Source organism: Cydia splendana, chromosome 8, assembly GCF_910591565.1.
Source record: "Cydia splendana chromosome 8, ilCydSple1.2, whole genome shotgun sequence".
Taxonomy (NCBI): domain Eukaryota; kingdom Metazoa; phylum Arthropoda; class Insecta; order Lepidoptera; family Tortricidae; genus Cydia; species Cydia splendana.
In genome coordinates this window covers 16,771,382-16,794,281 of record NC_085967.1, presented here as the reverse complement: position 1 = coordinate 16,794,281, position 22,900 = coordinate 16,771,382, and the positions used below count along the sequence as shown (strand labels likewise).

The window sequence follows — 22,900 nt, the reverse complement described above, 5'->3', positions numbered from 1 at the left end:
TTAAAAAAATGTGTAGAAACAATTTCAATTTCAACAATTTCCGTCTGGATGTCAAAAAATATAATTTCCTTTGGCCTTGTGTTGTTTATGACAATCATAACTCAGAAGGAATTAATCGATAATACTTGTATAGGTAGCATTCAAGGAAAAGCCCACCTAATCGTGAGTCAGTGTCATTACTTTCTTTTATGTATCTTTTGTTCGTAAAGGCAAAAGGCAGAATCGATACGTGTGTTCGTTCCACAATGCTCATTGGGTCTGTATATTAGGTTTCAAGGATTAAGCCCCTGCTACACGGCAGCCGACAAGCCCCCAAACCGCGTGGCCTTGGTCTGTCCCGGACCGTGTAGACAGCTGTTACCAACAAAATTTCGTTTGACCTCCGGACGCCCTTGGCATGCGAGCGCGCGCCAGCGACCGCGGTCTGAGCGGTCGGTCCGGAACCGTGTAGCCGCCCGACGCCGACCGCACTAGGCCATTTCGCTTGAAGGACGCGCCGTGTGCGCTCGTGTGGTTAATAGCCATGCCATGGGTACTCAGTAGCATTTCTAATAATTCATCAAATACTTTCCTCTTCATTCTCAGAAAGTTATGTATGTCCCCGTAGCGTAGTCCAGCGAATTCATTAAGTTGAAATGACTCAACAAATGCCGTTTTTTGAGCCAGCGTTTCATTCATATACCCTTTTCTTTTTTTACAAACTTTTTATTAACTTGCAATATACCTAATGTAAGTATGTAAACATGTTTTTACGGGTCAAATCTTGCAAGTTAAATTAGACCCACTTTCTAGTTTCCGATGGAGCTGAAAATTTGCATACATATATAAGTCGGGTGACAATGCATTATTATGGTATCATAGAGCTGATCTGATGATGGAGACAGGAGATGGCCATAGGAACCCTGTGATAGAACAACGCGACCTAATTGTGTTTGGGGTTTTTAGAATTGTCTCGACGAGTATTAGATGCCTCTAGAAAGAAAAGTACAGTCAGCGATAAAAGCTTGTACCAAATATGATTTTTTTGCCAAAAACTTATTTTTTTGTCATTGCACTAGTATGAGTAGGTAGGTTAATATGAAATTTGGCGCCCCGGCCAATAAGTTTTGCCGCCCCAGAAGTGAAGGAAGAAAAACAAAATGCAATCCGCCAGGGGTGGCATACGTCGCCCTTAGGGCCATACGCCACTGAGTAGGTACTAATGCCACGCCAACTTTCTGAAAGGTTCGGGGCCATTTTGTGCGCTTGCAATACGTGTTGTCCGTCCGCGAGTTCTGAACACACTGTGGTTTGCCACCGTCTAGCCAGACAACTCGGACGGACCCACACACCAAGGACAGACCAAGGTCAGACGGTTAGTAGGCTTGTCGGCTGCCGTGTAGCAGGGGCTTTAGACGGCACGTGACCCCTCGACGTGACCACGCGGCGATCGATACCGCTTGCTCTTCTAAAATTATCTGACACTTGCAGAGTGCTACCGCTACTATTAACTAATGTTGTTGATGCATGCTTAAACAGCCTCAAAATAAAAGGAATGTGATTTCGAGTTATCTATTAGTTATCTAACTAACGTACAAACTGTAACCTATAGAGGTAATAAGTTCACGCAAATATTGGGATGGATGGAGCCGAGGCGTTATGAAATAGAGACGGATTTTTTTTACTTACTTTGTTTTACAAAAAAAAACACAATGACTTTAATCTAAATAATAAGTCGTGTGGGGAACCCAGGCCAATTGCTGGTATTTGTAATGAATTACGTTCAATTAATAAGCATATGGCCCACAATCAGCTCATTCAGAACAATATTTACTCTAATTGACTTTAATCCTCCTGTTTAATTGCATAATGTTTTCACTAATAAAATATAATCAACAGCGTTTACCCCAGATCAGCATAGTGTTAATTGCAATACAATGACGGATGATTAATGTTTTTGAATATATACTATTATTGGTAATAATGGAAAATCACGGCAAGCAGCAGTATACATTATATACACCTTTATATTGATTACAACGGTAATAGTTGTTCTATATGATTAGAACATCACTGATCGTTTAGCCGGGTTCAGCGACTTAATGCCCGAATGGTCACCGTCGGCACCCATTCATATCATAAATGGTACACACCCGCACACTGACACGGACCTAAACGGAGGTGGCCCATCAAACGATAATGGATCATCCACCGAAGGGGCCTGGACAGTCGCGCGGCAATCTGCGCACAACAACTCTAAAAATTCCTGCGCACAAAATATCACCGTTAAAAATATTTATTCAAGGCCGTTCTAGGATGAAGTAAAGTGCATTTGACTATAAAAAATAATGGTCGGTTCTTCCCTCGAACGGAATAAAAGTGCTCTCAAAGGAAAAGTGTTGCGTAATATTTGTCCTGCCCTATTTGTTCGCGATATGAGAAACATAGAAACCGAGTGGGTTTAACGTTGCTCTACAAAGACTGGTGAGAGTGTGGTTTAAAGAGCTGGTTGTTCAAAGAGATTGTGGAAAGTGCATCTACAGGTAGTGTAATGTAATTGGATCATCTTCTAAATCGCTTCTCTTCTTATATTTGACTAACTGATATTATTTATTAAGGTTTGTCCCGTAATTGAATGGGAGATGGTTTATGAAAACAAGTGAGCCACTTGTATAAAATAAATTATAAAAAGTATATAATTCAGGCGCATTGTGTACAAATAACCGATCACAAATATATGAAACACATTATAGGATATGCATAACACGTAAAGTGGATTCGATGACGATGTAAATTGAAAACGCTATTTGTGTTTGTTTAGGCATAGGCGTATATTGGCATAACTCTCCGGTCGGATGATACAGCGGAATGAACAACAACAGATGGAGAGGAAATTTGTTTAAGCGATATCACACAGTTTATGCATTTCCTCGTTAAATAGAGCAAAGCAGAATATGGTTTAAGGGTTGTTAACTCCAATAGTCTAAAACGGCGAAACTATTCCATTACAAAACTAATATAACTCAATGATATAACAAATAAATAACTAATAATAAATCAATATTTCTTAAATACTAAAACCATCACTCTGGTGGTGACCTATTGTGTCATTATTTTAGAATACGGCTGATTCCCCGACCTTATATCAGATTTAGTTGAGCTTATCTATATCTATATAACAAAAGTATAAATAAAAGGTACGGTATCTGCATGGTCTGATGAGTGATGATATAGAGTTTTATAATACAGACAGAGATAATTTATATATTATCTAGATAATAATAACCACACACGTTTACGGTAAACAAAGTTGAACTTTTCTTGTTAATCGTAACTTACTACTAATAAGTATCTGTCAAAAAAACCGGGCAAGTGCGAGTCGGACGAAGGGTTCCGTACCATGATGCAAAAAACGGCAAAAAAAATACGGTCACCCATCCAAGTACTGACCCCGCCCGACGTTGCTTAACTTTGGTCAAAAATCATGTTTGTTGTATGGGAGCCCCACTTAAATCTTTATTTTATTCTGTTTTTAGTATTTGTTGTTATAGCGGCAACAGAAATACATCATCTGTGAAAATTTCAACTGTCTATCTATCACGGTTCGTGAGATACAGCCTGGTGACAGACGGACGGACGGACGGACAGGCGGACGGACGGACGAACAGCGGAGTCTTAGTAATAGGGTCCCGTTTTACCCTTTGGGTACGGAACCCTAAAAATCAATGATCGAACGCTACAGAAGACCAAAATAAAATAACAAAGGTTGTCACAAAAATACATTTGGCGCGTTGGTTTCAAAAGATGTTGGAAAGATTAGATTACTAAATTGTCAGGGGCACTTGACACTAAAAAGTTTATCCTACAACTTATAAGTATTCTTCTTTTTGTGAATACAAGTTCCTGCCTTTTATTCACTTGATTTACTGATACATTATATTGCTGATCATCATTCTCCGAGATATTCTTATTAAGTATTTGAACTTTTCTTTTATTTTTTGTCATTTTTATATATTGTGACCTTTTTTGCCACTTTTGTGTCATTTCTACTCAGAATCACGAGTTCGATCCTAAAAAATGTCCCAGAGTTTTTTTCCTATTATGTTACCATTTCCCCATATACTTTCAATGCCGGTAACAAAAAGGAAAGTTTGAAAAATGTATGGAAATTATAGGACACTTTTTCTCCTATAAGGATGAAAAGCGCGATCCTGACTAGAAATAACACAAAAGTGGCAAAAAGGTCACACTATATACAGGTTGTCCCTAGCCATTGGACAAAGCCGAAATATACATAATGCATTAGGGTATTTAGAACCAGTATACAAAGTATCATAACAATCGGTGTAGCGGTTACGAAGAAATTAACAAATTACGATTTTTTTACTTTTTTACTTTACCTGTATGTGTTAGTAGCTCCTGAGGTACTAAATAGTATGAAGCCTTCTTCGACCGTTTTGATTATCTTTTTTATTTATGACATTAATAAGATTCTGACTTTTGACAAATGTCGTCATTGCCACACATTTTCAAACAAATTGTCAAAAGCACTGCCAATGATTAATACAGTATATTTCTTGTTGTTGTCGATTATTGGAAATAGCTTTTGTTTGATAATTTATTTTTTTATCTTTTGTTCCAATTAAAAAAATATTACCGTTAGAGTATTTCTGAGAAGTAACTCTACGTGGGATTTCAGGGTTTGTCCAATGGCTAAGGTCACCCTGTATAAAAATGGCAAAAAATAAAAGAAACGCTCATTTACATATTCCCGCAAATATTTACACTACTGAATAGTTTTAAACAATTTAGGTGTCTATCGATTCTTCAAAATGTGTTAATGTGTGGATTAGGTTACTTAATTAGGTCTTATTTCTACACATAGCACTTGTATAGCAGGAGAGGAACCTTCTTCTATATATTATTATATCTAACTGGTTTATAGCGCATATAGTAAACTTGATTTTTATAATTTAGCCTGGTGGCCTAGCTGTCGGCTCGTACCAATGTGTTTTTCGGAAGGAAAACATCGTGAGGAAACTGGACTAATCCCAATAAGGCCTAGTTTCCCCTCCGGGTTGGAATGTCAGATGGCAGTCGCTTTCGTAAAAACTAGTGCCTACGTCAATTCTTGAGATTAGTTGTCAAGCGGACCCCAGGCTTCCATGAGCCGTGGCAAAATCCGGGATAACGCGAGGAAGAGGAGGAGGAGACAAAACTTGATTTGTATTTATTGCAGTTATTGATTTAGCAAATGTGTATTTTACTTTATGGTAAGGAAATCTATCTTCTATTTTTGAATAATATAATTTTCAATTTAAAAAAAAAATATACAGGAAGGTATTTACCTACCACTTCTAATGGGCAGCTTAAAATGATTCATTCAAAAACGACATTAATAAATAGCGTTTGGTAAGAAGATAAGTTCATTTTACGAGTCCCTAATGCCCCATTTACTCTCAGCTTGCCTTCTGATTGCAATTAAGATCCGTCATAAAATTCTTAAGTGTTTGTTTGACGGTCTAACTTTTCAGGGTCCCGTGCCCTAAGCCCCGTTTATCTAAGCCTGATTGTAGAAAAATTATTATATATGCAATATTATATAATGTATATAACTTAATATACATTATATAACATTGCATATTCCTATTGCACTTTAACAAATAAATGCTAATATTATAATACTAGTATTTATAATATTTATTTAAACTGGGGTCCCAGCGCGCATAAGAGTGACATTCCATTTCCAACTGCAGCTGCAATACTGTTCATTTTACTATGGAAATTGACAATGACAGCGACGCGTTCAGTACTGGCAGTGCAGCTGCGGTTAGAAATGGAATGTTACCATAAGTTGTTCGCAGAAATCGCGAAGCGTCTGGTTAACGTAACTGGTGACCGAAGAGCTGGCGGTTACCTCGCACAACGTATAGCATTGCGATACAGCGAGGAAATGCCGCCAGCATCCTTGGTACAATGCCTCAAGGGACTATTTTAGATTTAAGTTAGTTATTAAATTTAAATGAATTCTTTTACTTACAAACAAGATATAACGGGTGTGGCCTGTAATATGAGCAAAAAATTTAACTGTAGGCTGTACTCCTCATACTGACCAACATTTGTTCAGCGACTTTTAAAAATAACTTGTGGTTAAAGAATTAATTTAAACTTTATTGCACAAATTTACACAAAAAGAGTACAAATGGCGGACTTAACGTCTTAAGGCATTCTCTAGCAGTCAAACATTGGGCTAAACAGAGACAGTTAGTTTGGCAGTTAGACAGTAATAATAAATAGTCCGTCTCTAAAAATGTGTGATGGTCTCATGATACGAAACCCGCGACGATCGTGCGCGTTTAATGTTGATATCACAATTTTTTGAAGATTTGATTTAATGAATGTTATGATTAAAAAAATTGTGACTCATAACACTGAAGTACATACACAGCTGTTCAATACACAAAATAAAATTAATCAATAGCAATCTAAATATAATTCAGTAAATAAATTAAACAAAAGCGTTGACTAATTTTAATTTATATAGACAAGGGATCTTAATGTCATTGGATCGGTAATACAAGTTTAAAATAAAACTTTAATCATTAATATTTCTAAAATAATACCAATTAGGTACATTTAGCCTGTCTAACAAAACATAAAAAAGCATAAGAAACATAAAGATCAACGTCAACGGTCACGCTCAATACTTATTAATACATATACATATGTATAACATAAATTTTAGGTACAGACAAGGTATTAAATATTGACACGAACAAAGTGCCTAAAATATATGTGTACCTAAACGACTTTAATGCCAATAAATAAAGTTAGTGTGTACATCTTTTTGGCACTTTGTTGGTGTAGAACTTTAATACCTTGACTGTACTTAATGAATTCAGAAATCCTACTACTAAAATCATATCTACTTAACGGTCATTATAAATTTTACCGTGTTGCATGTACTGAAACGAATAAAACTTTGACAGTTTTGTAAGCCACGACAGTTGAAACGGCTCTCGCCTATCAGTTCATTATTGCAGACTGATGGAAGTTTGTCATGGTCATGGCTAACTAACGGTGCACATCTCTTACAAAGTACCAGAAGCACAAAGCTACTCAAAACATGATTAATATTATTTCCCTGAGATACGGCTCTGAAAAAAAAAAACTATACGGTACGGTTGAGCTTATTCTCAGCCGACTTATAGTGGTCTCTCGACCTATATAAAGCTAAAAGTTTGGTATACGCGGTCTTGACGAGGCTACATATTTGATGACTTTCCTGAACGTGGCCAGAGTAAATTTGAACAGGTAATGAAACGTGTAAGTAATATTTGATGGCGCTTAATTCTTGATGACAAACACCAGGGATTTGCTGTTCCCGGGTAATTATTAGATTTATAAGATACTAAATCATCATCATCATCATCATTCAACTTTACCGAAAAATCGTACTTGTATGTACATACCTATATAGTAAATACCGATTAAAATTATCCCAATACGTTTTTTATCATTACTATCACATTGTGGTCTAAATAATGATTGGCATTGGCGTCATTCGTTTGAGTTCATTCGTCCCTGTTTTACGATGTAGGTATATTTCTGTATAAAAGGCATGTAAATATAGAAAAAACAACAGTCGCTATAACTTGGGTATACTAAATGTAAAACTAAAGGGCAAACGTCAACCTAGTTGAAACATAAGCATCCTAAACTAGCACTTAGTCCGTTCGAATAAGGCTGCCCCTCGGAGCGCCTTGTTACAGATAATCAAATCAGAAGTATTTCGAATACCCAAAAGGGACGCAAAGTGCTGTCTGGTCTTGATTTTATTTCCCGGGAAATAGTACTGTTGATTTTATCGTTTTACATTACCGAGCCGAGGCGTTACGTGAATATAGAAGAAAAGATTAGACTGCTGCCCCAACTTCGGTAGTTCTTTGTTTAGTTTTAAGCTACTAATATAGGTTCTTTTAGTTTCTTCAAGTAGCCAGTTCAAGTTAAAATGCCACGCCTTAACACACTCCACTCGATAAAGTGTAGGTAATACTTTATGAAGTTATTGTGCTTGTTTTAAGTGATAATTTAGTTTCTAGAATTACAAAAAATGTACAACCATTTTTAATCGCTAGCGAGCGGATTTTTAACTTTAGGATTATAACACTTGAGTTGACGTGGCCCAGCTATAATTTTTATTAAAATTCCGTTTCTATTGTTCCCTAGGTAAAAAAAGCTAAACATTAACGTCTGTTTTAATTTTATTATTTATGATAATGTATTTTTTTCTAATGTGTTTAACCTTTTTGCCCCCAGGGTGGTTCGGGGAGGACTGTGAATATGACCTAGCACCCCATGACTGCGGCACACCCCTCTCCTCCACGCCACACGCGCTCGCCAACCTGACACGTTCTGAAACACTCGTAAGTAACTTTTACTGCCGTATTCGAACTTCAAGATATTGGCAAGAGACGACACGTACTAGATCCATTCTAGATACGTTATAGTTAGATATCAACTAGTTCTCTTTTGCAGCGCAATTCGGGCAACCAATGTCACTTTTACGTTAGATAGAGTAAGATATCTATTAGATGTGAATTGGATCTCTAAGTCATATCCTGTGGAAATCGTTCAAGATTATCTCCAGAATCGCGCAAATGTCAAATTTGACAGGTTAGATCTTAAACATATCGTTATCGTATCTTGGTGATGTCTAATAGATATCCATTTCAAAATCCGAATCGGGCCCTTAGGGTCGTATTCCACCTGTTCAATGGCAGTGCATCTCACTGTCATTATAGCAAAATGTGAGAAGTAATACACATTGGACAAAGAAATTGGATAGGTGGAATACCACCCTTACATAAAAAGAAGTGACGTAGTTTTATGCTTTACTTTTTTATTATGTTGTGACTGGTATTACTGTCCATTGCGTATATTTCTGTCTTACTAGATCCAACTGTCTAAATCTTAGAGATATGTTATTATGTACCTATCTTAAAAAACATCTATTAGACAAAGGGTGGGGCGTTACGTATAAGAACATGTTTGTGAAATATTTATGGTATTTTATACGGATTTGCGATTTTTTATGAGTAGGGAACAAAAAAGCCAACAACTTAATCATGCGACCCAACGCGATGTCCTAACGAGTAGAGCACGTCAGACGAACTTTCTCGAGAGTTGAAAAGCATGCCCGACTTGTCAAGTGCACACGAAAAATCTAGTTTTCATACTAGCTTTAGTGTTTGAAAACTCGACCGCTCTTGATTCCCTACGCTAAATCTCTGCTATGAAACGCATGTTCCTAGCTTGCAGGCTTGACGCTGAAATCGACCGCCAAACATTTGTTTTTTCATATGGCGGTTGGCGTCAGCGTTGGGCGTTCTTTCGCGGAGTGAGTTATTCGTGGTCGTTGATTTACTACATGTCATATTTATAACGTTCACTTTCGCTTAGGTAAACCAGTATGGTTTGGCGTTGGCTGCTGGTATGCTGCGTGGCGCTGTGCGCGCGGCCCGCGTACCCGCAGGGCGCGCAGCAGTGCCCGGCGGCCAACACCATGACCCCCTGCTCGTGTACCGTCAAGAAGAACGGCCTGGACATACTTTGCGAGTTCACCGAGCAGCAGCATATACAAAAGGTACTTACGGCCCGATTATAACTTTAAGATACGTCAATTAATAGATCCAGAAATAGTACTAGCGGTTGACCAAAATCAGCTGCAAATGGTGTTAAAGGTATGAAAATCGGTACCATTATACTTTAGGCCATTTGAATCAATTTGACCCGAAGCACCAAAAAAATAAAACAACAGGAAAGGAGTTATGACGTCATCTATTTTTTGTATGGAATAAAAAAAAAATTGTTCAGAAACCTATCGTGTGTGGTATTAAATGAAAGGGCATATTGAGCCGGTTATAAAAATATATCACATTATTATATTTCCGTCACTTGCATTCAATTAAAATTAAAATAATTTTCAAAACATAGGTACCAAGTTTGGGCTCCTAAAGATTAATCGTGCCGATTTTCATACCTTTAACACCATTTGCAGCTGATTCCCGAATTTCAGGGTGTACCGCTATCGCTAAAACGATATGGATTATATATGTCAGTGTCAAATGTGACGTTTCTTCAAACAAATACGTCACTTTTGACACTGACACATCTAATTCATATCGTTTCTAGATCTATTAATTGACGTATCTTAAACTTCGGATACGGCAGTTATAGTTAGTGTGTTACATTCAGTACGGATGAAACGCAGATCAAACGGCACCAATCCCCAATCAATTTGACCCCCATCCCCTGTATGTTCAGCGAAAAATAATGGTTTTGAAAAACTCATCGAAGAAACAAGAACATAAAATCAATGATTTCTCCGATACCATATTTTTTGTTTTATTGTATCGTTTAAGAAGAAAGGCACCACGTTGTCAATAACCACTATACCGTGATAATGTGGTGGAAACATTTTGGCTACAGTAAACTAAAATGTAAAAAATTGGTTGTCACAATGATAACCTAAGCTGCTAGCCTCGTACACATTTTACAAAAAAGAAATGCAATTATTCTCCTCTTCGTGCTAACGTTCTCGAGTATGCAAAAGAGAGACTGTAAGTAAATTAACAGATGTCTTATCTTTCACAATATATCGCGGGCACGTAGAATTTATCATAAATTAAACTTATATTTCACCAACTAAAACTTTCACTCGTAAACACAACTCAAGCGACAGACTGCAAAATTACGTAGGTACTGGGTAATAAATTCATGTCTACGACTTGTCGTTCCTAGAACATGCAAATGGCGCTGTAGCTAGTGTAGCTGCAGAGAGCGAAATGGCCGTTTAGATTGCGAACGCTGCAGAAGTATCGCTGTTGCCCTGATACTGCTGCCTCACAGTCAGGGCCGTCTTAAACTATGCTGGAGCCCTTGGGCACATAAGAATTTGGGGCCCTATTGGAAAGTAAAGAAAGCGAATTAAACTAACATTTTTCTACTATGATCTTCTATTCATTATGGGTACCTAATCAAATATTCTGTTACTGTCTGTCCTTCGGGGCCCCCCGAGGATGGGGGCCCTGGGCACGGGCTCCGTGTGCCCTTATGGTAAAGACGGTACTGCTCACAGTAGATGGACATCACTCTCAATCTCCTTGATAAAATGAATGACGAATTAAACGTTTTAAAGCCGACCACTGACTAACAGGCCGCCGGACGATATCGGCCTGTCAGTTAGAACAAAAATTTTGACAGTTCCGAACAACTGACCGGCCGATATCGTCCGGCGGACTGTTAGTCAGTGGTCGGCTTAATGGTCATAGCTCGCGGCAACGACATCAACGTAATTTGTCAAGGAAATTGTCAGTAAAATTACCCGCGTTGCCACTGCACCAGCAACGCTGCAACAGTAATACTGCTACAGTCGCCATCAGAACGTCGTCTAAAGGCACAACCTAGCCTGTTAAATTAAATCAAATTAAATTAAATTAACATTTCTTTATTAAAGACAACATATGGTCCATACATTTGTTAGTTCTTGCTTATAAATTTATAATTTTTGGCAAATTTAAAAATGCGCATAAATTTCTAACGCAAAAATTATCGTAACGTACAAAAAACTCAATCCCATGAGGAATCCTCTTCCAATCAACTCCCTGATTTGGAGGAGCAAGGCAAGATGAAAATAAATAAATTAATAGACGGAGCTCATGAAACGGATGCCTAGAGAAGAGATGGCATTCAAACTTTTAAAATCTGATATCCTTTGTACCACAATAACGGTGCACCGTGCAAGCAAAATGCACTGAAAGTAATATTCAATAAATATCAAAAAGAAAATATTTTAAAAATATTCCATTCCGATGCTGTTCTAAAATATTTCGTTTTGGCTGAAAAGAAAGCTTAAAAGGTTTTAAAAACACGTTCGCTCGGGGATTATTTTAACATAGCGGGGAAGACTGTTTGCTCCAAAGGTGAAAGAACGAAGAAGCTCTCTAAAAATCTATTGAATAGGTATTTATTGGCTTATTAATTAATTATCGCCTAACATACGCATTATCTTTTAACAAATTAAGAACACCCGCCTTTTGATACTTTGTTAATATTTCACTTTTTATTAAAAGATTTTAACAGCTACATTATGTACTCTTAAAAATATATCAATACTTGTCTGTAAGAAGACTAAAACTTCGCTAAAAGTCTTCTTAGATTTACTTTGACATCCACTTATGTAAATTATAAAAGACATCGTCAATTTTTTGTAACAGAAATTGTACCAGTACCTAAGTAAATGAGGTAAATTGATTGAGTCAAATCTAAAGTAAATTATGTAGACGCAATAAAGGTGCTCTACGACGTGACGAGAATAAATGAAGAATACAGCCAAGTTCTTATGTAGGGGAAAATATGATTTCATTAGATAGTTTAGACACATCAAAGGAAGCTTTACGTTGATGTAGCCAAACATAAAAAGACGTCTATAAATGAATAAACGTGTTGTGCTTGAAAGCGATACAGAATTTTGCTTCGGGTTATTAAGCTTTTATAATATAATATTATATTTTTATCGTTTTATTGGGTTTAAAAACTTCACATTGTTTTGTCTCGTGTATAATATTATGATTTTTAGTGTTTTTGTAGCGCAATAAAGTCCTAATTAGTAACGCAAGGAGGAATATAATACTCGTATTATGGTTCTAATAGTCGTTGTTAACAAATTATTGTATCTAAATAATAAACTAACAAAATATACTGAAATGAAAAAGATAGATCTACATCATTGCGTGAAAATAACTCGTTTTCTTTTGTCGTTGTATAAGTAGGTATCATTACCTATCAGTGTGTCGTACTTAGTTAAAAGTATAAAATTTTAATATAAGGACGGAACGGAACTGAAGAATTTATCTTACGTAAGATGTCCCCTAATATTTGTTTTTATTTTGTTTGGCATACAGTTAAAACCGTAACTACAAAATGGGTAAATACCATACTCTATTAAGTATAGATCTAAATCCTAAATTTACTATCTTCGATTCCTCTTTCCAGGCTATGAACACGCTTCGCTCCAAGCCAATGATAATTTTCTACCTAAAGTTGAGACACAACAACCTGGCGAAGCTTCCGTCTTACATTTTCCTGGGCTTGGACATCCGTCACTTGACAGTGCACAACAGTAGCCTGGCTGTCATAGAGGACTCTTCATTAAGTTCAATTGGTGAGTTTGTGTGATTATGTAGGTCTTAATTTTTTTGATTTGATTCATGCAACAAGGCCCATATTACAAATACCAACCTCCTGAGTCCCTAAAGGATAAAGGATTTAATCCAAAGCGAATTTTGAATTAAAACGGAATACAAGAAGGTTCTAAATTCAAAACTGCAAATAATGACTTGGAGGACTCAGGCCCCAATTTCACCACGGTGACAGGTGCGACAATTGTAAAACATCACTGTTGCTGACGTCACAGGCATCCATGGGCTACGGTTACCGCTTACCATCGGGCGGGCCGTATTCCTGTTTGCCAGCATCATTGTATTATTAAATAACCTTTATTATATCGAAAAAAAAAAGATATTTCTCTTGCTAAGTTTATGACAATTGTCACAAGAAACACGACAATTGTCACGAAATTCCGACATATAACTCATTTCCTGTCAAGATTCACCGACAATTCTACAAATATGTCGACTAGAAAAAATAATTCTTGTTTCACAACATAATTGTAATACATACAATTGTAGCAAAATGCCTGTCATGTTTGTAAGTATTTCTATAGAAAATATTTTATAAAATTGTAATATGTCACCTGTCGCTTGACAATTGTCGCTCGACATATGTCACTGACAATTGTAGCCGTGGTGAAATTGGGGCCGGTGTAGTTATAGATAGAGTAACATACCTATGTCCTATACCTACATAAAAATGTCATTAAAATAAACAAAACACCATTTAGACGCAGAACGGCGTAGGTCCGTTGAATCGTCTGCTCTTGTGTTGGATTCGGCAGTTTGCCCCGGAACCTCTGAAACATGACACCCTTCGGCCAGGAGTCGTTATATAATGGATGTTTCGTTATGCAGATGTTTTCTATGTAACAAAGCAGATGTTATCAAAGCCTATTGTTTTTAGGTAACAAGCTAACACAGTTGGACGTGTCGCAGAACAGCCTCGCTACGATACCAACATCCTCATTCGCGCATCTTAACCATCTGCTTATCCTCAACATGAACCATAATAAGGTAAAGTTTATTAAATTCATAAGTATAACGTCTAATAAACAAATAAGATTAATTTCAACTAGGTAAGTATGTCAGAAGTCACTTTGTCAATTATCTCATTCAAAATAAAGTAAAGTATAACGTTTGTTTATTTATCATATGGTAAATAAGTTTACACTATGTTTTAACCCCTTATTCATAAACGTTTACTAAAGTTGACAAGCCGATAATAATCGTTTGTCCCTTTCCATCATACCCATACTTCGGAAAGGGACAAACGATTATTATCCGCTTGTAAACTTTAGTAAACATTTATGAATAGGGGGGTAAGTATTTACATTCAAATCATAACTTAAATTTATAATTCCGAAAGTGGTCGATAGCGGCGTCACTCGTGAGGTCTTAAAATCCATGGGTGACCCGTTATACTTGGTAATGGCCTATCTATGGGGCATAACAATACATTTTACATGTAAAACTACAATCTATTTGAACAAAATTTGATTTCACTTTATAAGGTTATTATGGGTCAATCTTAAAATGCATTTGAGAGATCTCTAGTCTGATGTAAACCCTGTTAAGCAAAGAAATTACGGTTCACCGATAAAGTTAGTTAAGTGTTGCTATTTAGTCCCTTTACTTATGAATCTAAATTAAGTTGCAATAAAATTTTCTGATGAAAAATTAACTCTGGCGACGATAGTACGACATTTTTAGTCGTAAGCAAGAAAAATATCGAGACAGCGGAATATTATGGCGTCGTGGCTTAATGAGCACCTTGCAAATATTGTATTAATCCTTAAGTAGCTTTGCACAGTTAAAAACTAACGGTAGAAAACGCAATTAGACTTATTTAAACACAGCTGGAGACAGCCATAAGATGGTTTTTGTGGAATGTGGTAATTTCAAAAGTTATAATCAAAAGAGTAAGTTAACATGGTTTTAATCATTAAGCATGTCAATAATCTAAACAAAAATACCAAAAATACTAAACTAGTTTAGGTGCATAAACTACATACGTGCATCGTCTTTTTGATTAGCTTCAGGACAGACAGAGTTTAAGAACAAGTGCTATTAATATGTTTATTCAAGCCATAAAATTGTTCATTAAAGTCGGGAAACTACCAAGCCATTACTTAAAAATGATTTTCTTTCAGAAATGAATGTTTTTATAGCATCAGTTGTTTTGCAGGTGACAGCGGTTCACAATAGAGCCTTCGTGGGCCTAGATACGCTGGAGATCTTGACGCTCTACGAGAACAGGATCTCTGTGGTTGACGGCGAGGCGTTTAAAGGCCTTGAGAAGTAAGTCGAACAAAAAATCATTCCATATTTAGCTACGCAAGCTAACAATCGACGAACTATAACCGCGAAGAGCGTACATTTTGGATTTTTTGTATCTGAATATTTATTCCTCAATAATTATACAGGATTGCTAAAAAATAACTGCATTCCTGTTGCCAGGAAAGTTTTGGGATTATACTGAGCAACTTTTACTAGGGAAGAAAATGGACCAGCCAAAATGTATGAAACAGCCAAATTTTTTTTTCGCGATTTCGGGGTCGTCCCATAGTAAAAGTTGCTCAGTATAATTCCAAAACCTCCTTGGCAACGGGAATGCAGTTACTTTTAAGCCATCCTGTATATTAAAAAAAGAATTATATTACTACGATAATAGTTTACACTTTAAAGTACAGGATTGAATTAGGACGAGCTATGCCCAAGGTCGGACAATATGTTCACTAGTTTGAAGAACTAAATTTAAATAATGTCATATTTAAGGGTCTCTATTGTTTCCCAAAAAGATTGTCCTCTTTCGTTAGTCATAATTTGTTTTTCTCAAAAAGGCGTAACTTTTCTGGATTGCCATAAAACAAACATAACCTAGCCTAACCTAACCTAATAGGATAACCTTACGAAAATCCTGAAAAGTTAACAGTTTCAGAATTATGACTAATGATAATATGACAAATAATACATTATGACTTTATGCCAAACAAAGGGATATGGGGGCATATTTTACGTTAAACTTTAGTAATATATATTTTAAATGAGGAATATTATATTTTGTTTGTGAAAGTAAATTATAGAAATGTACACGATAACTTGTTGCTCAATTTATATATCTTTGGCTTTTAAATTAACATAATTTAACATGGCCCGACAGTTATCTCCATTCTGGGCTTTGCTATAAAATAACGGAATTAAAGAACATAGGCATACCCGTTAATTAAAATTACAATTAAAATTTAAATTTGAGTGTAAACGAGATATTTAAACAAGCATACATTTTACACGTTTCGTTTTATTAATTAATTACATTTTGAAACAGTAAAACGAATATTAAAGGATGTTTGTTTCTCTTAAAATTAAAACAGTCTGCTTTATTAAAACTTGTTAAGTGCGAGTCGGACTCGCGTTCTAAGGGTTCCGTACAGCACTCAATTTTTAACAATGTATTTTTTAGGGTTCCGTACCCAAAGGGTAAAACGGGACCCTATTACTAAGACTTCGCTGTCCGTCCGTCCGTCCGTCCGTCCATCCGTCCGTCCGTCCATCCGTCCGTCCGTCCGTCTGTCACCAGGCTGTATCTCACGAACCGTGATAGCTAGACAGTTGAAATTTTCACAGATGATGTATTTCTGTTGCCGCTATAACAACAAATACTAAAAACAGAATAAAATAAAGATTTAAATGGGGCTCCCATACAACAAACGTGAGTTTTGACCAAAGTTAAGCAACGTCGGGAGTGGTCAGTACTTGGATGGGTGACCGTTTTTTTTTTTTGCTTTTTTTTTGTTTTTTTTTTTATATGGTACGGAACCCTTCGTGCGCGAGTCCGACTCGCACTTGCCCGATTTTTTATGTGGAACGTGAATTAAATGTCTTTAAAAAACCCGTAGGGGTCGGATCAAGAACTAAGTAATTAAATCCGCCTCACGCTTGACTGCACATTTCTAATAGGTTTTTCTGTCATATACAGGGTAATTTTTGGACCGTTAGCCAGTAGTTTCGGAGATAAAGGGGGGGGGGGGGAATAGTCGGTCAGACGCACGTTTTTTTTCCTTTTGAGGTAGCTATGGAACCCTAAAAATGTAACGTAATCTCTCTCTCTCTAATACAGGAAACTTTAAATTGTATTGTAGGCATTACTTGTAAGATAATATTATCAATTTTCAATTTCCTTTTCGACGAACCGCTCCATGTAAGATCTCGGCTTCAGCTTTGTCGGAGGACTGATGAAAAATGCACGCAAAGCTACTTTGAGAAATAAATCAGAGCGCAGGCACCCGTCAAGACGGATTATGTAGGTACTCGTAGTAATGTAACACATCCTTTAGAAGATGTACGTACTTGTAAACTACGTAACCTCTCCTTATTTTTCTTTCACTGGAGAATGTGCTGGGGTCCCTTTGTTTCCCATAAAGTTTTAAGTCATAATGTATTGTTTGTCATATTATCGTTAGTCATAAAACTGAAACCGTTAACTTTTCAGGATTTTCGTAAGGTTATTCTAATATAGACAGGTTAGGTTAGGTTAGGTTTGTTTTATGGCAGTCCTGAAAAGTTACGCGTTTCTGAGAAAAACCAATTATGACTAACGAAAATTCGGACAAACAATACATTATGACTTAAAACTATTTGGGAAACAATAGAGACCCGAATGTGCTATATCGTGAATGTAAAATGTATTCACCTTGGATATTAAATAATGCGTGTTCGTCTTATTTTCTTAGAACAACTGTCCGATTCGAACTTTAAGGTCAAATATTACGTCTAGATACGATATAGATTAGATATGTCAGTGTCAAAAGTGACGTTTTTGTTTGAAGAAACGTCATATTTGACACAGACATATCTAATCTATATCGTATCTAGCCGTAATATTTGACGTATCCCAAAGTTCGAATCGGGCCGCAAGTTATTTTACTGATTGGCAAGAAGAAGTTTTAGAATTAATTTTGTCGAAACGGTAATAAAAAAAATAACAAGGCCTAATAAATAAGTTCAGTTACCGCCACCTTGACAACACAATTTATAACAAACAGGCGCGGTTTTGTTTCGCATCCTAGCAGTTAGGGTCGGAAATTATCGTAGCGACTGCTACAAAGTTTGGCGAATAAATTACAGAGTTCGCGTAGCCCCCGTCGAAATTACCGCGCGTAGCTCCGCGACTCTTTATGTTTTATGGATAATATTATTGCCACCTTCCTTAGAACTGCTCGTGTGTGTATAACCCGTAAAATTATAATTGCGTATTACTTTTAAGGAACTTTGGCTTCGATGAAATAAAGAGAGCAGTACGGATGAGTTGTCTTTGTTAACTTCTGAATGATACTGCCTTATTAACTTTGAACTTTTTTTGCTAAATTATACCTCATAAAGCTCAACAACACCCTATTCATGACGACCGGTCTGGCCTAGTGGGTAGTGACCCTGCCTGCGAAGCCGATGGTCCTGGGTTCGAATCCCAGTAAGGGCATTTATTTGTGTGATGAACACTAATATTTGTTCCTGAGTCATGGGTGTTTTCTATGTATATAAGTATGTATTTATCTATATAAGTATGTATATCGTCGCCTAGCACCCATAGTACAAGCTTTGCTTAGTTTGGGGCTAGGTTGATCTGTGTAAGATGTCCCCAATATTTATTTATTTATTTATTTACTCCACATGTGTGACATTTTCGGTAGTTTGATAAATTGATTTGCCTTAGTTGATAATATAGTAACTCTGCTTCTTACTCGTACACAATTTGAGCTATGGTGATCTGAATCGCGACAAAGACTTTAATTTGTGTATTCATAATCATTGTTGGCTCATTATATTTTTAAATGTTTGATATTACGAGTATTTATTTGTTCAGTTAGACCTCGAAAAATGTCACTTTAACTTATAGGATTTTTTTTAATAAGATACTTATTGCAGGACCAAATAAGATAATAATAACCAATAACCAATATAAGTATTTCAAATGACGCAAACTTGGCAGGAAGCTGAAGAGATTGAACCTCGGTGGGAACGAGTTAACGGCGGTGCCGCAAAAGGCGCTCGCGCTCCTCGAGAACATGAAGAAACTGGAAATGCAGGAAAACCGCATCACTTCTATCTCGGAAGGAGATTTTGCAGGTATTAAATAAGTCTGCAGTTTTGCACTTGTGAGGTTTCAGAGCTAGTTGGATGTTAGAACTCTATGAGTTTCTGAGAAAATTACTCACTACAAAATCAACTAGAATTGAAGTAATTTCAGATATGATACGGCTTTAAAATCGTTCCTTTATATCCACCAATAAGTTGAAGATATTATAAACTGAAAAATAATAGTAGTGTTTCTATATAGTAGTGTTTCTACTTGATAAAAACATAATATAACTTGTTCAAATACTTTAGTAGTTGAAGATATTGTTTTCAGCAAAGTCTTTTTAAAAGACCATATGGGCGCTTTCATTGGCAGTCATATATTTAGTCACACAGTAAATTACATACATACATACATACATACATATAATCACGCCTATTTCACGGAGGGGTAGGCAGAGATCACGGATTTCCACTTGCTACGGTCATGACATACCCTATATCCCTTTTAGTCTACATCGCGAACGGTCTAGAACGCAAAATAACCACTTTTTTATATCACTAGGGTAAATTAGGTTCGTTAGTTATCTTCAAATGGCCGAAGGCCAAACAGCACAGAATAGGGCTGTCGCGGGGCTCCGTCGACATCGCTAACGTAAAGATAAAACGAGTAGGCATTTTGCGTTCTGGACCGTTCGCGATGTAGACTAAAAGTGATATAGGCAAAATATTACACTAGTCATTTTGCGTTCTATAGTAGACCATTCGCGAATAAGCCGATTATACTATACAATCATGTTGTTGATAATTGTAGGCATGCGGAACCTGGACTCGCTGGGGCTGGCGCACAACCAGCTGCGCGAGGTGCCGGCACAGGTGTTCTCACACCTCTCGCTGCTCAACTCGCTGGAGCTCGAGGGCAACCTCATCCAGAGGATCGACGAGAAAGCCTTCTCGGGGCTTGAAGGTATGTAGTACATACTATGATAATTGATAATTGTAGGCATGCGGAACCTAGACCAGCTGGGGCTGGCGCACAACCAGCTGCGCGAGGTGCCGGCGCAGGTGTTCTCGCACCTCTCGCTGCTCAACTCGCTGGAGCTCGAGGGCAACCTCATCCAGAGGATCGACGAGAAAGCCTTCTCGGGGCTTGAAGGTATGTAGTACATACTATGATAATTGATAATTGTAGGCATGCGGAACCTGGACTCGCTGGGGCTGGCGCACAACCAGCTGCGCGAGGTGCCGGCGCAGGTGTTCTCGCACCTCTCGCTGTTCAACTCGCTGGAGCTCGAGGGCAACCTCATCCAGAGGATCGACGAGAAAGCCTTCTCGGGGCTTGAAGGTGTGTAGTACATACTATGTTAATTGATAATTGTAGGCATGCGGAACCTAGACCAGCTGGGGCTGGCGCACAACCGGCTGCGCGAGGTGCCGGCGCAGGTGTTCTCACACCTCTCGCTGCTCAACTCGCTGGAGCTCGAGGGCAACCTCATCCAGAGGATCGACGAGAAAGCCTTCTCGGGGCTTGAAGGTGTGTAGTACATACTATGTTAATTGATAATTGTAGGCATGCGGAACCTAGACCAGCTGGGGCTGGCGCACAACCAGCTGCGCGAGGTGCCGGCGCAGGTGTTCTCGCACCTCTCGCTGCTCAACTCGCTGGAGCTCGAGGGCAACCTCATCCAGAGGATCGACGAGAAAGCCTTCTCGGGGCTTGAAGGTATGTAGTACATACTATGATAATTGATAATTGTAGTTTACCGTATGTAAGTAAGTATATGTAATTGGGTACTACTATGGGATCAGAAGGTACGGTAAATAAATTAAAAGATGCGTGTTCATTAGTTGGTGTTTACTATGAGACTAATCTTACGCGCCGAGCGCAGTCGGCTCTAACTTATCCTATACCTATATACTACGGATACATATGTTATGGTGGTGGTGGGGAGCCTCGCCACAGTCCTCCACCCTTAGAAAAATCTAGAAAAAACTATTGCTAAAAATCCGGCCCGCACTTTTTATTTCAATCTTAGGATTGCACTAAGTATTTACACTATTTACACTATAACATGGTTGATTGTTTGTTGTTTCGGCGGCGGCGCTCCAATAGCGCCGGTTTGCACGGCGGCTGCGGTCCTCTTTCTTATGGTTTTCTCTATCCGATAGTCCACTGTTGCTCTAATGCGTTGTTTGCAGTAACGCCAGCCAATGTATAGGGTGGCTAGCGTTATTAAGGCGCTGACCAGCACCACGGCTGCGAGAGACATCTTAAAGTTTGTGTTGTCTCCTGATGTGTCCTCCTTCTCCGATGTCCTCAGCTTGGTGTCCGACGCGACACCATTCTGGGCCACGATCATTGTTTTGCTTGGTGGGTTCCCCATGTTTGGTTGAGAGTGGATGTATATAGCTCGACGTCCGAATATGTACTGATGTAGACTGTGAGTGATGGAATGCTAAATGTTGAATCGCACGGTCTTCTTTACCGTGCGACCGGATCTTGTTCTCACCAGCGGTTCGGTTGAAGTGGTGCCATTAGTGTCATTCCGCTGCGGTGTCGGTGTTGGTGATGTTATGACACCCGGAGATGCGGCTACTGTATCACTTCGTTGAATGCTGGGGCTCGTAACCGTCATATCGTCGGCCATTAAAAGATAAGCCGGCTTGAGACGGTCAAGTGACACAGTGACATGTTTATTGTTGACTGTGATAACAAAGAACTTTGGATGGCGAGATAAAACTTGAAATGGACCTTCGTACGCAGGTACTAAGGACTTTCGAGCTTCGTTACGCAGGAATACATGTGTACAAGAGTTTAAGTCCTTGTGTATGAAGATGTTGTTTTTGTTGTGAGAACCAGTAGCGTTCGCAATACTCGGAACGGATGAGAGGATGTGAGCGAGATTATTCACATATTCGTTGGTATTTATGTTTGTATTATGTTTGGTAAATAAATCTCCTGGTAATCTAAGGTTTGTGCCGTATAAGAATTGAGATGGACTAAAACCTAGGTCTTCCTTTATGGCTGAGCGTAAACCTAGTAAGATTAAAGGTAGTTCCTGTGACCATTGTGTATTATCTTTACATTTGGCGGTAATGGCGGCCTTTAATGTCCTATGAAATCTCTCGATCATGCCGTTCGCTTTCGGATTGTACGCTGTTGTACGAACACGTTCGATGCCGAGTCTTTTTAATAATTGCGTAAATAAATCGGACTCGAATTGTCGGCCTTGGTCTGAAGTGATTCGCTTGGGGCAACCGAAACGAGCTATCCAGTGTTCTACGAACACTTTAGCAACCGTTTCGGCTGTTATATCCTTTGTAGGGATCACTTCAGGCCATTTTGTTACCCTATCTATTATTGTGACGCAATATCTGAAATCGTTAGATAGCGGCAACGGACCTATAATGTCAATATGCACATGTTCGAAACGTGAAGCGTTGTCGAACTCGCCTATTGGTGTGATGGTATGTCTCTGAATTTTTGACTTCTGACACGGAATACAACATTTTACAATATTTTTGATATCTGTGTTCATGCTCGGCCAGAAATATCTATTTTTAACTGCATGCCTTGTAGCAGAGATGCCGGGGTGACTCACGTTGTGAATTGT

At 38.0% G+C, this 22,900-nt stretch overlaps 1 protein-coding gene across 1 annotated transcript in view; it reads left to right on the top strand.

The window, feature by feature from the left end:
• LOC134792927 (leucine-rich repeats and immunoglobulin-like domains protein 2) overlaps nt 1-22,900 on the top strand; it is a 149,448-nt gene that overhangs the window by 114,848 nt on the left and 11,700 nt on the right. Inside the window, exons 2-8 of the mRNA XM_063764388.1 lie at nt 8,299-8,405; nt 9,442-9,625; nt 13,036-13,204; nt 14,119-14,228; nt 15,400-15,512; nt 19,201-19,337; nt 20,101-20,253. Of these exons, the coding sequence (XP_063620458.1) occupies nt 9,452-9,625; nt 13,036-13,204; nt 14,119-14,228; nt 15,400-15,512; nt 19,201-19,337; nt 20,101-20,253 (856 nt within the window). The 5' untranslated portion in view covers nt 8,299-8,405; nt 9,442-9,451. The remainder of the gene's footprint in view (nt 1-8,298; nt 8,406-9,441; nt 9,626-13,035; nt 13,205-14,118; nt 14,229-15,399; nt 15,513-19,200; nt 19,338-20,100; nt 20,254-22,900) is intronic.